Source organism: Schistocerca serialis, chromosome 5 (genome assembly GCF_023864345.2).
Source record: "Schistocerca serialis cubense isolate TAMUIC-IGC-003099 chromosome 5, iqSchSeri2.2, whole genome shotgun sequence".
Classification (NCBI taxonomy): Eukaryota; Metazoa; Arthropoda; class Insecta; order Orthoptera; family Acrididae; genus Schistocerca; species Schistocerca serialis.
In genome coordinates, this window is record NC_064642.1 from 401,004,045 (window position 1) to 401,020,892 (window position 16,848).

A 16,848-nucleotide genomic window follows, 5' to 3' on the forward strand; every position below is an offset into this window, starting at 1 on the left:
TGAACTTTATTTTGTGCATGAAGTATCATTTACCTATATTCCAAAGGCTGTACTTGCTGCTGTCTTTGCTGCACAGTCATCAAAACTTTAACTTTTCTATATTCTCTTTACCAATTCTTTTTTTCTTTCAAAGGTCTAAAAACTTAGGTGAACAAAACACAATTTCTTTTTAACAGTTTTTTCCTTATATCTAAAAAAAAGAAGACAGAAAAAAATAAAAAAAGCTCTGAGCACAACATCATTCATACTGACATTTGTGTACTTTTGACCTTTTACTTAGAATAAATATTTCAAGACTTACAATGAGTGTTACAGTTGTAACACATGTAGATCAAAATTTGTGCGTTTCTTTAAAAAATGTGACTATACACTATTGCACATCATATTTGAATACATGGAAGAATTTCTTCAAGAACACATGCACTCGAGGGATATTCAAGAAGATGCAGAACATGAAACATTATGAAATTTATGATTTTATATGACACAAAGTCCTGAGAGTCACACAGTATGACATGTGAAGAGGAATATCAGTAATGAAATTTCTAAAGCATTCACTGAATTAAGCATCACAAAAAACACCAGAGATAAGAAAATGAATTGATTAGATAAATTCCATGCTGAGACGGAAAAAGTCATTACTACATGGAAAAAGTTACACATAAAAATTATATGAGTCAAGAGAACACACAAAATACAAGTGAATGAATAATTCAGGAGGGAAAATTGCACAGGACACACAAAAGAAAGTGTACAAGATGACAGTGATATATTGTGTGTTTAAAGTTTACCCAAAATATGATTAGGAAAAATCCTTTATCTTACCCCTATACCCTATAGAAGTATGAACAAGACAGGAAATTCCTATTTGGATAAACTTTCAACCATATTTATTACAATGATGACAGTGAAACACTACTGCATAGTAGAAATGTGTCATATATAACAAAGTTTGTCCTGAAATTCAAGCTTATGGATGATTATAATTTTAATAAAGACAAACCCACATTATAAAGATTGGCACGAATGTTCAACATTATGTATATATATAAAATTTCACAGAAATCAACAAGTATAAAATTAAACAAATTCAGTACACAAATGTGATTACTTACAAAAATAAAATTCAATTTACAGATTCACTTCAGTTTGGCAACAATGCATTACATTAAGTAACATGTCTCACTCACAGTTTCTGTAACAGTGCAAATTTACAGATAAACTTCATTTAAACATAGTAGAACAATATGAACTCATTTAACAAGAATAAAATCACAGTTTCTCAACTCAGAAGAATGATTCTTCTGTGCAAATATTTCCATAAACCTATTTATTTAGTAGGTACTCCTACCAAATTGTTTATAATTTTGCAAATAAGTAACAATATAGTTCTTTGTTAACTATTAGTTTTAAATAATACAGAATATTTCAACAAATTTAATAAATGTCTGCTGAGAGAGAGAGAGAGAGAGAGAGAGAAAGAGAGAGAGAGAGAGAGAAAGAGAGAGAGAGAGACAGTTAAACATGTAACACTTCAAATTTAGCATTATAGTCTGATGTGTCTCATAACGTATTTCCCATTAACTCTGAATCAACAATTGTTCAAGTGAGGCAATAAAGAAATAATTTTGGCAACTTCTACATATGCAGTTCATCACACACACACACACACACACACACACACACACACACACACACACACACACACACAGACAGACTTCCCACTCTAGGTGCAAAAGGAAAAACAGTCAAAGAAGAGAATAAATCTTAACTGTGTAACAATAAATATACTAACAATTTACAAGTTTATATCAAAAATTTTAAAAACAGTAGCATATGCTGATGAAATATCTTGAATCTGATTTTACTTGTAAGCTTCCATTTATCACATAAATCTGTGTATAGTATCAGGTAATGTAAACATTAACATGATAATTATTATAGAAAATGTAAGCCACAATGAATTTCGAAGAAAATCAGCCATATTTACAGTGGAAATACATTTTATACAATGCTTACAATCTACACATATTAACAATTATCTCTCTTTTGTGTTTTATGCTGAACACTGCTTTCACACAAATGAAAACACAAATTTCCTTATATGTGAAAGTTTATGAATAAAACCATGTAAAAAGGACAAAAGATGTGTATGTACTTTTTTAAAAAAATATCATGGCATGATAAAAGTTATGTAACAGGTACTATTCTGAATGAAAATTCAAACTGTGTAAATTATAGTAAACCATGAAATAGCAACTTGAATTAAATGTGCTTGCTCAGAGATACTAAGAAAAGCATGCTATTGGATGGCAGTGCAGCATTTTGTCAATGTCTTACAATTATACAATGGTACACAACATGTGGAAGTCATTACCTACAACTATTTATATAACAATATAGGCCAGATGCAATCTAACATAATAAAAACAGTTGCGGTCATGTTAATGTTACACAATAGCTCTCAAATAAAATCAGATCAAATACACTTAACGTATCAGTCACATTCAAACACACAGCAATTTAAAATTCATGAGACTTGCTGGCATTTCGACATGAAAATTCATGTCTCAGCAGCACATCTGATAGGTACACAATATCATTTTTATGTAAGATATAAAAAATCCTGCAGAATGTCTTTTTCAAAAATCGCTTTAAATTGTACATACTAAACACATATTGCAGAGAGTTGTTTTCTACGTTCCGCAGATAGTTTCCAATGATACATTAGCACACGCACTTCACGTTTACAGTATGTTAAATTCACTCAAGTATTACCTCAATAAAGGTCAGAGAACCACTAACAGCCCTCTCCCTAATCACATATTACAAGATGTGACATGTGGATTGGAGATAATGCTGCATGACAGTAGACATTCACAGAAAACATTAAACAAATCCCAGAGGTTTTTCAATATACATTCACAATCTTGTATTTTCCTTGTAGGATGTATTTCAATCCAATTATAAAAGTCAACTGTATTTCAATCCAATTGTAAAAACTACAAAATAACAGAACATAAACCAACAGTTATTTCTCTGGAATGTTGGTTAATCTCAATGACTGGTACAGTTTTCTACATCTAAGTATATGTAAGAAAGTACAAAACAAGCAAATCTTTGGATTCAAGGGACTACTTCAATGTTGTCTGTAATGTTGTGCATCATGTGCTGATCTGTCTGTTTCAACCTGGAGCTAAACACTGTAAATGGCACACAATGGAAATGGTCACTCACCTGACATGCACACAAACAACACTTTGGTAAGGACAAATATGTTGGTTGAAGATAACTGTATCACTACTGCAACCTGTCTATCCGGAAATTGTCTTCTGTTGAAGGATCTGTTATCACATTCATATCGGGATCTGTTAACATCTGAAGACCATCAAAGTCAATTGGATCTAGTCCTTCACGAAGGGTCTCATCTGAGGGGAAGAGCTCAGAGTCATCAAAAGAGCCCGACATGGCAGAACCCAAATCCTTAACAAATTCTTGCCTCGAGAGGTCATCACCTGTACTTGATGAAAAATCTGTAATATTAAGACAAACAGAATGGTCAGTGTACATACTGATAACACACTTGTAGATAGTAAATCTCATACAAGTTTCAATTGCAGCACTTTCATCTTTGATGAGTACATCTCACTAAAATCATGAACAATTAACAACAGTACAAAGACTAAACTACTGAACTCTTCTCAGATTTCATAACAAGAACTACAAATAATGCAGGACAAAGAAATACCCATCTATGAATTGAAAAGAAGCTGAAAGAGTGGAAAACAAATGTTTCTAGGTCCAGGTGGAATCCTGGTTTCGTTTTACAATGAGTACTCCTCAGTATTGGTCCCATACTTAGCTTGCATTTTTCATTACTTGTTGATTTGCTGCAGAATTTTTGAACATATTCTAAATTAAAATACAATACATTTCCTTAAGGGAGAAAAACTTACATCCATAGATCAACACAGATTTAGAAGGCATCACTCATGTGAAAATCAACTTGCCCTTTTCTCACACAATATCCTGTGAACCATGGACAATGGGAAACAAGGAAATTCCACCGTCCTTGATTTCCAGAAATTTCATGAATGAATTGTGTAAGATATGAAGAGTGGGTAGCCTGAGTTGTAATATTGCACAGTGAGTGCAAGTAGAAGGGTAACCCAACATCAGCAGTGATACCAGGAAGCAGGAGATTACATGACCGGCTGGAGACAAGCTCCTAGAAGGAATAGAGGTCAGGAGGACAGCACATGATCAAGTGGGAAGTGCGTTTTGCAAGCCTTTATAAGTACTGCCACCTGTGGTGCTGGGGAGTCAGAACTCAGTCTGCCTCATTACTCTGCCCCCAGGATGGGATATAGTTTCTAGTGGTACTTAGCTGCACATGGTACATGCAGCACTCCACAACAAAGTCAATGTGTTAATGCCTTGTAGGATTTGACAGTGGTTTCCCATCCTAAATATTCCTCACTTCTAGTCATTTATCTCAGAGTTCCTTGTCCTTTTCCCACCAATTTTCTTTATCTGAAAATATTTCCAACTTGTATTCTCAGGCACCAGAGCTATTAGCTGGACGAGTCAATTCACAACAGAAAATAGTATCAGCTCCCGTCCTAGTGCACTTGCAGGATGCTACAGATGCAAAATTTTTTGTGCCATGTGTGAGGTTGGCTAAAAATATGCACTCCTATTCTGTGGAGTTGGCACAAATTAGGCATCCCTACTGTCAAGTGTTGGCTACCATGAAGCTAAAGCCTTAATAGTCCCTACACACGATGGTGGTTGAACAAGCCGTGGATTGAGAAATAGGTATAGTGCGTTGTTGACTTCTGATGGTACACACTTCAAAGTGAGGAAAGGACCGTGCGAGAGCTATGACTGAGATGAAGAAAAAAGAAAAGGGCAGAGTATAGTGAAGGCCCAGAAAGGATTGTTATGGCATGGGTTTGTCTACATGAGAGACGTGTTGCCAATGCGGCGTGACTGCACGCCGATCCATTGGGAGGCAGCACGAGATCTGATGGGCGAGGAAGGTCTGCCACGACATGAGTTTGACTTTGTGGGAGGCAGGTTGACAATGAGATATGGGAGCCTAATGTTCCAGAAGGAGGCAGCAACATCAGTCAATGGACTGGATGGGCCAGAGGGGCCCCACCAGCTGCATGGAAGCAGATAATGTAACACGAGGCATGTGACAGACAGGGCTGGCTGGCAGCGAGGGCCATGTAGCTGGGAGGTAACGGAAAGATAGAGAGGCAGCACAGACTGCTAACACACTCAAATAAGGTGACAAGGCTTACTGGTACACTATGCCACAAAACGAGCAGGTAAAGCAACCAACAGTAATGTTGCACAGTCATTACAAATCAGGCAGCACATTAGTTTAAGTGATGCATTAAAATTATTAGCACAAGCCTTTCATCGCAACAAACCACAGGTAATGAGTTTTTGGATAATTTTGATAGTGCATTTAAGTTGCTGGACCCAGATGAGCATAATATTAAGTCAAGACACAAATAGTAGGAGCTGCCAGGTGTAAACTGTTAGTCAGGGATTTGACAACCACATGGTCTGTCGTATGAGCTGTTTTCATGGAAAATTTTGCTTGTAAATGCACATTAGGCTATTATTCCTGTAAGTTGTTTGGAAGTAGACAAGATCATGGTAAAAACATTGCACTGTGGGGTTTGCATACCGATGCCTTGCTGTATCATTTTAGGGAAGCCATTGGGGTTGTCATAATGGAAGCTGAGTTAACTGGAATTATTGCTGTGGTTCTGAAATTAGGTCAAAGCAGTTTTCATACACGGCCTTTATGGTGACTGCCTTGAAATAATATTGAGGGCTATAGGAGAGAGACAGTAACACACTCTGAAGCTGCTGATACTGACTCTACGGAGGAGAAAGCTATAGCATCGGTGAAAGAAAAGCTGATAGGGAGAAACATAGTTAGAATGCCAAGGAACGACAGACCTGAAAACCTAAAAGATTATCCATGAAATGTATTCGCAGTTGCGAATATGAACAAGTATCAGCTGTATAATGGAACGATGATAAAGAAAATTTGAGCCAGACCGGGACTCGAAGCTGGGTTGCCCGGTTATTTGAGCATGACCTACAGCCAGACTTAAACTTCCCCATGTCATCACCCACATGTCCACAACCTGTACTCGTACATCCACTATGTATAGTCGCATACAGGCGACACATTTTACTTGAAAGTTGCTTGCCCAGTGTGGTGGATATATACGATATTGCATACATATCCAAAGGAACACTGCATCATAACTTGGAACAACACAAGCACTGCAATACCATACAAAATGTTATCTATTTGAGATAGAACTGGAAGCAAAGCTCAAGAATGAAAAAGAAAAAGAAGATAAGTTAGCAAAATTGCCACAGGAAAATCCATAAAAGCTAGTGGAAATAAACCAAGAATTTAAAGGGCATTTTACAGAAATGGACTGATTAAAGCCAGTGAAAATTTCCAGTAAAATATTAGGGCACACTGTGCCATTGGCAGAGTCAAGAGACATAAAATACATTTTAAGTGTAATCAAAGGGGCCACTTTGCAAGGCAATAAGGCAATGTAATGAATGTGCATGGCTGGCAAAAAGAAAGATTAAGAGGCGTGTTGTTAAAAGGAAGTTTTTGGAATGCTTGAATGTGTGATCCAGGTGAAAGTATTGGGAGCAGATGGATTGCTAATAGCGTTGCTAAGATATAAGGTGTTACAGACATTGAATTGCAGGTTACAATAGGTACTGGAGCAGAGGTAGATCTACCATTTGAGGATCTCTTACACAGCAGTTTCCTAACTAGTCATAATGCTGTGATAAATTATGATGCAAAAAGTATATGGATTTGTGAGAAGTAAATCAAGTTGTGAACAGCATGAGAACATCAGCTCTCAGAGAGAAAGTTTTATGGAAAAGATGTTAACGGGAGAATGGCAGAGGCACTGGGAAATAACTACATTAGTGCAAGTCTGGTAGGAGCTTTGAGACAGCAATGTGTTAGTTCAGTAGCGGTAGGAGCTGCGAAACAATGGCAAGTTATGTTGAACATGGGAAGAGCTGGTTTGATGGCAGCAGTAGCCACAAAAAAGTGAGATGTTAATGTGGAAGTGGTAGGAGCTGTGAGGAAACAAACGTGTTTGTTCGATGCAGTTGGAGCTGAAAAACAGAGAAGAATTGTCTCGAACACAGTAGGTGCCAGTTTGATGCTGGGAGGAGCTGCGAGACAGCAAAGTGTAGGTTCAGTTGCAGTCAGAGGCTATTGGATGACAGTAGAAGCTGCAAAAAAAGAATGCTAATTCAGTTGCAGATGGAGCCACAAAACTAAGAATCAATGAAAGAGAGAACCTGCAAGAGAAGACACTAGAATGGGTCAAAGATTGATCATGGGTCTGATACAGGAAAGAATTTTCAGAGTGCAGGTAGATATAAGAACGAGTATCATTATGGGTCTATGCACCAGAAGCACTGGTATTGGTAAGAGATAGCACTAATGTGCTAAATGTGACAGAAGAAAATACATCGATGAAGTGTCTAGTACTGGTGGTTGAGGAAGTGCCACTTGAGGAGGCCGAGTGACAAGAGTAAAGAAAGAGAAAAGTCCAGGGTGAGTAAATTAAAAGAAAATGTCATTGTCAAACATTTGAACTGTGAAGAAAGAAATGCCATTATGGAAATTTGTATGACATACAATGACATATTTCACTTGCCAGGTGACCAGTTGAAGCATACTCATGTTGTAAGACATGAAATCTAGATCATTCCACAAGCAGGTCGGGCAGTATGTTCATGGCTGTATCGAATACAACATGCACAAAAGAGGTCCTCAAATACGAAACCGATAAAATGTTGCAAGACTTGGCTTTCCATAGCCCATCCAATTCTCGGAAGGGGATATGCATTGTTAATAGATATCAAATTTAGGCACCTATAGTGTGCTACAGTCTGCCACTTTCCTACTAGCATCTCCCCTCCCCCGTCTTTAATTATAATTAGGGGTAATTCCATGCATTATTACATGGAACCATAATATCCAGTAGTGTTTGATTAGTGCTGTGAATGTAACGTGTGCACTTCGTTACCATCAGTGTGTGTGTGTGTGTGTGTGTGTGTGTGTGTGTGTGTGTGTGTGTGTGCGCGTGTCATATGAAATAAAAGGGGACACCCAGCATTCGAGGTATAAACACATCAAGAAAGAAAGCCAGACAAAGAATTGGAAGTAAATTGACTAAATAAGACACAAAGGAACTACACACACTGGCTGCAAGTGGGCACTGATTTCAACCAACGGGAAATGTCGAAAATCTGTTCCAGACTGGGTTTCTGTTGTGATAATTTGGCAACAATGAACAGTTTGTGTGTGATGTTGAGCATCTCACTGGAGAAAACAAGCTCCACATGTGAAATGTCACCTATCACATAATTTTAATTGGACTATAGTACTGAAACTGAAGACAATAAAGACTGAGAAAGAGAACTGAAACAGCCAAAACAGCTATAGGGAGCAAATGTTTAAAAGCCATCCCCAACGTCGCAAGTGGCGACACTACTGGGACCTTTGGAGAAGAAGAGGTGAGCCAGGCCAATAACCCAGGCCATTTGGGCAAGGGTGACACACAGGCCCTAACACCCAGAACACAGCTGAGAGAGAACTAGCTGCTAGTTTGAATCTAGAAGAAAAGAAAGTGATCCTGAAGCAGTCATATGATTCACCAATTGGTAGTCATCAAGGAATTGGGAGAACTTTTAACAGAACAAGGAAATATTGCATGTGAGAAGGCATGAAAGCCAATATAGGACAACATATTTATGCCAGTGGAAATGACAACAACCTCTGAGCACCGCTTTAAAAGATCATGGTCCCACTTTGACAACAACTATATACTTACACTTCAGGATGCACTGATGAAATTTCTAGTTGCAGAACGTATCAAAAACAAGATGCGGAAATGGTAGCAAGAGTGCTAGTGGAAAACATTATTTTTAAGTTAGGCATACCATCAATACTACTGAGTGATTTAATAGTAACTTTACCAGTGAAACAATGCAAAGAGAATGTGTACAGAAAAAATCCAGACCATGAGCTACCACCCACAGAGTCATGGAGCATTAGAAAGAACACGCAGAGCTTTAGCTGAAATGCTCAGGCATTATACAGACTGATTACAGACTAACTGGAATACATGGATCCCATATATGGTTTTTGTATTAAACACAATGCTGCTTAGTGCAACTGAGTACATATCTCCTGAGTTTTTGTTCGGGAAAGTGTATATTGTAGTAGTATGGTATTCTGCCTTATGGCAGGTCTTGTCATGGGTTAAGCCTCTTCCACTTTTGTCTGTCCATAGCCAGTCTTTTCATTTCTGAATATTTGTCTGCTTTGATACTGTCCAGAATTTGATACCTTCCTTTTCCTCTCCCCCTTTTTCCGTCCACCATTTCTTCTATTCCTTCCTTCAATAAACAGTCTCTCCTGAAACAATGTCCAATCCAGTTCCGTTTTCTCTTTCTGATGACTTTCAGCACGTTTCTTTCTTCTCCAACTCTTCTTAACACTTCTTCATTCCTTACTCAGTTTTCCCATTTCACTTTTTCCATTCTTCTCCATATCGACATCTCTAGTGCTTCCAGTCTCCTTTCATCTTCCTTCCTCAATGTCTAGGTCTCTGCACCATACAGTGCAACACTCCAGATGTAACATTTGGCACGTCTTTTCCTCAGATCTTTGTTTAGTGGTCCCCAAAGTAATTTCTGTTTCCTCTTGAATCTGTCTTTTGCCATTGCCATTCTTTTCCTAACTTCTGTTGAGCAATACATGTCCATCATTGCACTTCCCAAGTAACTCATGTTATTCACTTGCTCTATTTCCTCTCCCCCTATTTTCATACGGCATTTTCTCCCCTTTCCTCCAATTACCATTACAATTGGTTAATCTTCATTCCATATTCTTCTAATTTTGTGTTTAGATCATCTAACATTTGTTTCATCTCTCTTGCACTCTCTGCCATCACAACCATGTCGTCTGCAAATCTTATACACTCCACTCTCTGACCCCCAATACAAACTCCTCTCCTTCCATCAAAACTTTCATTAATAATTTCCTCCGGATAGATATTGAACAGTGTTGGTGATAAACAACAACCTTGTCTTACACCTCTTCCGCGTTCAATTTCTCCACTCATCACACCTCCTATTCTTACTCTTGCTCTCTAGTTCAAATATAAATTTCTATTTAGCCGTCTATCCCTCCTTACGATTTCCAGCAGTTTGTCCCATCTGACACAGTCAAAAGCCTCCTCAAGATCAATGAACCCAACATACACCTTCCTTTTCTTCTCCATGTACCTCTCTCCTATGACTCTCAGTGGCCCAATGGCATCTCTAGTTCCCACTCCTCGACTGAAACCAAATTGTTAATCTCCTATTATGCAATTCAGCTTTCCACATAGCCTTCTGTTGAGCATCCTCCAGCAAAACTTTGGCTACACGTGATATCAGGCTCACTTTTATATGTTCCTCACACTTTTTGTTGTTATTTTTCTTTTTTATGGGTATTAAGATACTTTCTGTAAAGTCCTTTGGCCACTTTCCTGTCATGTATATTTGATTACACAATTATAGTATAGTACACCAGAAATTTTACAAAAGAACCCAGCAGAAGTAATCTACAATTATGATGATTATGTGCTCACGTTAAAAGAGTGAATGAGAGCTATGCACCAGTGTACATCAGCTTCTAATGCTCAGACTAAATGGAACAATAAAAATATTATGATAGAACTCAACATCCACACATCCACAGCAGTTCCAACAAGCAGTTAAAGTTCTGTTACGAGAGTAATCCCAAAAGTACGGTCTCCTATTTTTTTATAAGTACAGAACTCTGTTTGTATGGCAGTTGGTCACACTGTTATGAAGAGTGCTTCACGTGGTGTGTGTAAACATGCGTATGCCACGCTCAGGTGCTCAGTCTTGGCTTGGCAGCCGTTGAGTGGGAGGCCGTCAATTTCTGAGGAGACAGTGTTGAAGGTTGAGAAAAGTGTGCATGAAGATCGACGGATCACCCTGGATGATCTCTGCACGTTGGTTCCTGAGGTTTACCGAAGCACCGCGGAAACATTGAACTACCGGAATGTGTGTGCAATATGGGTGCCACGCATGCTGACTGATGACCACATGCAGCAATGAGTTGAAGCTTCCTGCACATTTCTTCACTGCCTTGCAGCCAAACAGGACAACTTTCTAAACTCAATTGTCACTGGTGATGAAACCTGGGCATAACACTTTACACATGAGACCAAGCAACAATCACGCCAGTGGCGGCATCCTTCTTTGGTAAAGCCACGGAAATTCAAACAAACACAGTCTGGTGTTACAGTCATGACAATCGTTTTTTGGGATTGGAAAGGGGTACCGTTGGTCGACTTTATGCCCACTGGGACCACAATTAACGCTGACAGGTACTGTGAGACCCTTAAAAAAACTCAAACGGGCAATTCAAAACCGGAGAAGAGGAATGTTGAGCAAGGGCATACACATTCTCCATGACAACGCTCGCCCACACATCGCTTGGCCAACCGTTTCTCTCCTGCAACAGTTTCAGTGGAACATAATCACCCACACACCCTATAGTCCTGACTTGGCGCCCAGTGACTATCACCTGTTCCCTAGGTTAAAAGAACATATGGCCAGAAAGCGATGCAGCTCCGATGACGAGGTGAAAGAAGAGGTTCATAAATTTCTGAACAGCATGGCGGCGAGCTGGTATGAAATGGACATACAAAAACTGCCACAGAGTCTACAAAAATGCATCGACACAAATGGTGATTACGTCGAAAAACAGCTAAATGTTCAAGCTGTAAACTGATGTAAACCATTGTAGAAATAAACAGTTCTATGTACTTATAAAAAAATAGGAGACCTTACTTTTGGGATTACCCTCGTATTTGACAAAAGTGTATGCAGGGGCAAATCAAAAGAATTAGGCAGTCAGTGGCCAATATATAGTAAAACAAATTGAAGGACCAAATGTGGTCATATGTTTAAGAGGGAATAATATCTGACAGTGCATGCCAAACGCCTGAAATAGTTCTTTTAATTATAGGTTGGCAGCAACACATCCAATAGAGGTAATTACCATGCTAGCATTGGGAGATTACTTCAGTCCAAACAGTGGCACATCACCTGCACCCACAACTTTACGAAATTCTTGTCATATCCAGGATAATATTACAAAAAAGTGGGGAAAGTCAGTCTTTACAGTGTAGCATGGAGAATCTTAAGTTATTTTAATGTAGTAATATTAAAGAATAAATCTGAAAACACAATACTTGCTACCAGCTCTGTAGAATTCTGCCAGAGAAGGCTCACTCGGCTTAATATGAGTGCTGTAGAGTGTGCAAGTACAAAACAGGTATTACAATGGGACATAGATAAAATAAAGGAACCTTCATATCTAATTGCACAATTAGCTTGCCATGAAAGAAAATAACAAAAATGTTGTCTACTAAATTTTGCTGGGGAATCAGTAAGATACTCTTTGGAACTCAAGATGAATATGACACATTTTATTTTTATTTTTGCTTTTAAGGCAAAAACTGATGTATTAGAAGGAGAACAGAAGCAGCTGTCAATGATAACTAGAGTGCTAGTCACAATAGTGAAAGCCATGTTAACAAATTTTAATTAGTCAGGTTCCATAGTGAGGAACGAACAGATCACTAACAACGAATGAAATGGCTCAGTAAGCATATACAGCCAAACCTCCATATGACGATTACCAATATAATGATAAACCTGGGTACACCAATAATTTCATACATACTATGTTAATTACCCATCATTACAATGATGAAGCAACACCCTGTTATAATGAAGACAAAATTTTGACAAATTTACTATTCCTACTTCTGAGAAGCTCACTATAGCGATAATATATATACCCTCTTACCCTTATAACATTTCTGAAGCACCATGGTTTTGCTAATCATTTGATCATCAGTGGTGTCAATTTATATGTTCTTGATGCTTTGCTGCAGAGAAGAATAGTTTTGGACAATGGCTGGAAGTCAGAAACAAATAAGGCTGGACATAAAAATGGAGGCTTTCAAACACATTGACAACAGAATGAAACAAGTAGACACAGTGAGGAAGTATGGACTTGCACAATCAACATTAGCTACATTCTTTAAAAAACAAAAAGTAATTGAAGAAAGTTTTGTAGGTGGCAAATTTAACCCTTCAAGAAAAAGAATGAAGATGGCTGCTGCTGACGATGTGGACAGTGCTACACTGCAGTGGTTTAATAAGATGCGTGTGCAGAATGTACCAATTAATGGTCCGTTGATATGTCAAAAAGGTCTTAGATTTTGGTAAGTTGCATGGCAATTCTAATTTTAATGCAAGTAATGGATGGTTGCAAAGATCTAAAGCCAGGCCTGGGATCATTTGTAAAGTGATTTCTGAAGAAGAAAATTCAGCACCTTTAGGTGATGCACAATTTTGGAGGAAAAACACCACATGTAAACTGTTAGCAAAATACAGTCCTGAAAAGTTGTACAACGCAGATGTGACAAGATTGTTGTTTCAACTGATGACAGAGGAGACAACTGCCTTAAGAATGAAAAGTGTAAAGGAGTAAAACAGTCAAAAGTACATCTAACTATTCTTCTCTGCAGCAAAGCATCAAGGACATATAAATTGACATCACTGGTGATCAGATGATCAGAAAAACCATGGTGCTTCAAAAATGTAAGAAGGGTAAGAGGGTACATATATTTTACTTTACCTTCCTTTAATTTATAAGTTAATTCAGTACAGTATAGCTTCAGCTGTAATGTTTTGCTACAGTCGTGTTGTAAATGTGATTTCTTTTATTGCAGTTAATTACAAGGCAAATCGAAAAGCATGGATGACGTCTACTCTTTTTGATGAGCAGCTCCTTTCGCTTGATAAAGAGATGTCACTGAAGAATAAGAAAATTGTATTGCTGGTGGATAACTGTAGTGAGCAAAACAACATGCCAGCACTGAAGAACACTGAACTATGCTACTTCCTCCCGAACTGTACTTCTATTCTTCAGCCACTAGATATGGGGATAATTAAGAACTTTAAGACAAAATACCATTCACATTTAGTTCAACATGTGATCGCAAACACTGAAAGAAAGGTGAGCAATCCCTATAGTTTCAATGTGAAGCAGGCTTGTGACACGATTGTTAGTTCCTGGAGCAATGTACAGCCAAATGTGATTGTGAACAGCTGGAAAAGTGCAAGAATTTCGGAAAGTGAAGATGTTGGTGAGAGTGGTATGGTGGATGAAATAATTCAGGATGATATTCAAAGTGATCTGGAGATTTATTCAGCAGTTACTGGTAAAACCATAGATGCTTCAGTAGCTGAATACTTGTCAGTGGATGATGAGGTCATTGGTGTTTGAAGTACATACCAACGAATCTGTCATTGGGGAGTTAAAGGGTGATGTGATAAGTGTGAATCCCATTCCTCTGATGGAGGTCAGTTGGAAACTATTCAGCAAGTAGCATCTTCAATCCCCAGTGTTTCAGTGCAGCAATTGATTGCTTTGAGGAGATAAACACAATATCCACAAAAGAATCTTTAAGAAAAAAGAAAGAAAGGGAAATAAGTGAATTTTTCTGTACACAAAAGTAAGATACTCTACAGGTACAGTATTAATAAATGAAGTGAACAAAATGTGTTCATTATTTGTCTTTTTTCATCAGAAAAGTACTACAGTAATGTACTTCTCAGCCATGAAAACATGGCTCCTTGCTTCAAGTTATGATAACAAAACCTCACTATAACAATAATGCTGGAACAACAATTTCATTTTCATGGTCCCATGAAATTCATTTTGTCGAGGTTTGACTCTAATACAGTTTCAAAAAAAGTGCTGACAGAAGGCTACAGAGAGTTGTTGTATAGATGAATATAATGAGCAGCTAATTCAGTTGATATCTATCTTTAATGAGTTTGAACACAAATATTATTTGCTAATTACAGCAACCATAAATGTGGAGAACAGTATTTTGGAACTGCACCTAATTAATCCTGTGCAGGTAGTCAAATATCTTGAGTTGATAAAAGATGACAGTTGATAAAATATGACATTAAAGATAAGCACTTACAGGTTACTGACAATGATTATCAACTGCTTAAAGTAATTGATCTTGAAGTATTCACTGCTGGAAATATTTTAAGTTACATAATAAATATTCCCCTCGTAGATAGAATTGTGATATGTACTAAATTTGGCCACCTCCTGTTGATGTAGATGCAAGGAAACAGTTATTTATGAATATAACCCTAGAGAAGAAAATACTGTTAACAGGTGATGCTAAAATACAAAATGTTAATCAGAGTAATGATCAATTATTACATAAAATGGGAGATCAAAGTCAGAGAGTGTATAAGCAGAAGTTTATTCTTTTGTTGATTTAAGATCATGAGATATCCAAAGCAAGAATGTTACACTGTCTTGAAGATACCCAAATACTGTACTCAGAAGTATATACAGTATTGAATGAAAGTGTTTGAACATAAATACTGGGCAATGAGTGTTATTTGTAGCACCAAAAGATGGAGGTCTTACAGTATTACGCAGTGACAGTGAACTCACTGATGTAGTTATTTGTAGTACACGCTAATTGAAATTTTTGGGCAAATGAAGAGGATATGGTGCTCAAATACTGATACAATAAGAATGTATTATAAGAACAAACATATCAAAAAATGATACAGATCCAAACTTGAATATGGATACAGAGTGCTGTATTGTCAACTAAAAAAAGACAAATAACACAATTTAATTTGAATTTGCCTGTTGAGCACATGCTAAGACAGTTGCATGATTTAAGTGTAGCACGTCATAAACTTGAAGAGTTGGAGAATGAAACTTTGTATCAGCATACTACTCCTTTTAGTGGGATTTTATTAAGTAATATACCCATTTGGAGTTATATGGGGACAAGTATAGCAATTACATACCCATTTGGAGTTATATGGGGACAAGTATAGCAATTATTAAACTTCCTGGCAGATTAAAACTGTGTGCCCGACTGAGACTCGAACTCGGGACCTTTGCCTTTCGCGGGCAAGCGCTCTACCATCTGAGCTACCGAAGCACGACTCACGCCCGGTACTCACAGCTTTACTTCTGCCAGTATCTCGTCTCCTACCTTCCAAACTTTACAGAAGCTCTCCTGCGAACCTTGCAGAACTAGCACTCCTGAAAGAAAGGATATAGCGGAGACATGGCTTAGCCACAGCCTGGGGGATGTTTCCAGAATGAGATTTTCACTCTGCAGCGGAGTGTGCGCTGATATGAAACTTCCTGGCAGATTAAAACTGTGTGCCCGACAGAGACTCGAACTCGGGACCTCGGTCGGGCACACAGTTTTAATCTGCCAGGAAGTTTCATATCAGCGCTCACTCCGCTGCAGAGTGAAAATCTCATTCTGGATAGCAATTATTATTGTGATTCTGTGTATTTGTCGGAAATGTCATTGTTGTAAAGACTGTTTTCAGTTCAAGTATATAACCATAGGTGATGACTGTTGTAAGAAAATATGTGAGAAATAAGATAGTAAATTGGTATTCTGATAGGGAACTGGTCAGATACCAGCCTGTTTGACGAGATTTACAAGAAAATGAAAAAAAATATATATTTACGAGACTCCTCATTAGATATGCAGCTAAGGACAGTGGTAATGTAACATACAAGAAAAGCGTTATATCAACAAGATGTTGAAGACATAGAGAGAAGACAGACCTTAATGCTAATGTCAAAAAGATAAA

The 16,848-nt window shown here is 37.8% G+C and overlaps 1 protein-coding gene across 1 annotated transcript in view; it reads right to left on the bottom strand.

Moving 5' to 3' along the window:
• Positions 1-506: 506 nt before the first annotated feature.
• Positions 507-16,848, bottom strand: part of LOC126481180 (CREB-regulated transcription coactivator 1-like) — a 388,693-nt gene continuing 372,351 nt past the window's right edge. Inside the window, exon 13 of the mRNA XM_050104753.1 lies at positions 507-3,533. Within this exon, the coding sequence (XP_049960710.1) occupies positions 3,301-3,533 (233 nt within the window). The 3' untranslated portion in view covers positions 507-3,300. The remainder of the gene's footprint in view (positions 3,534-16,848) is intronic.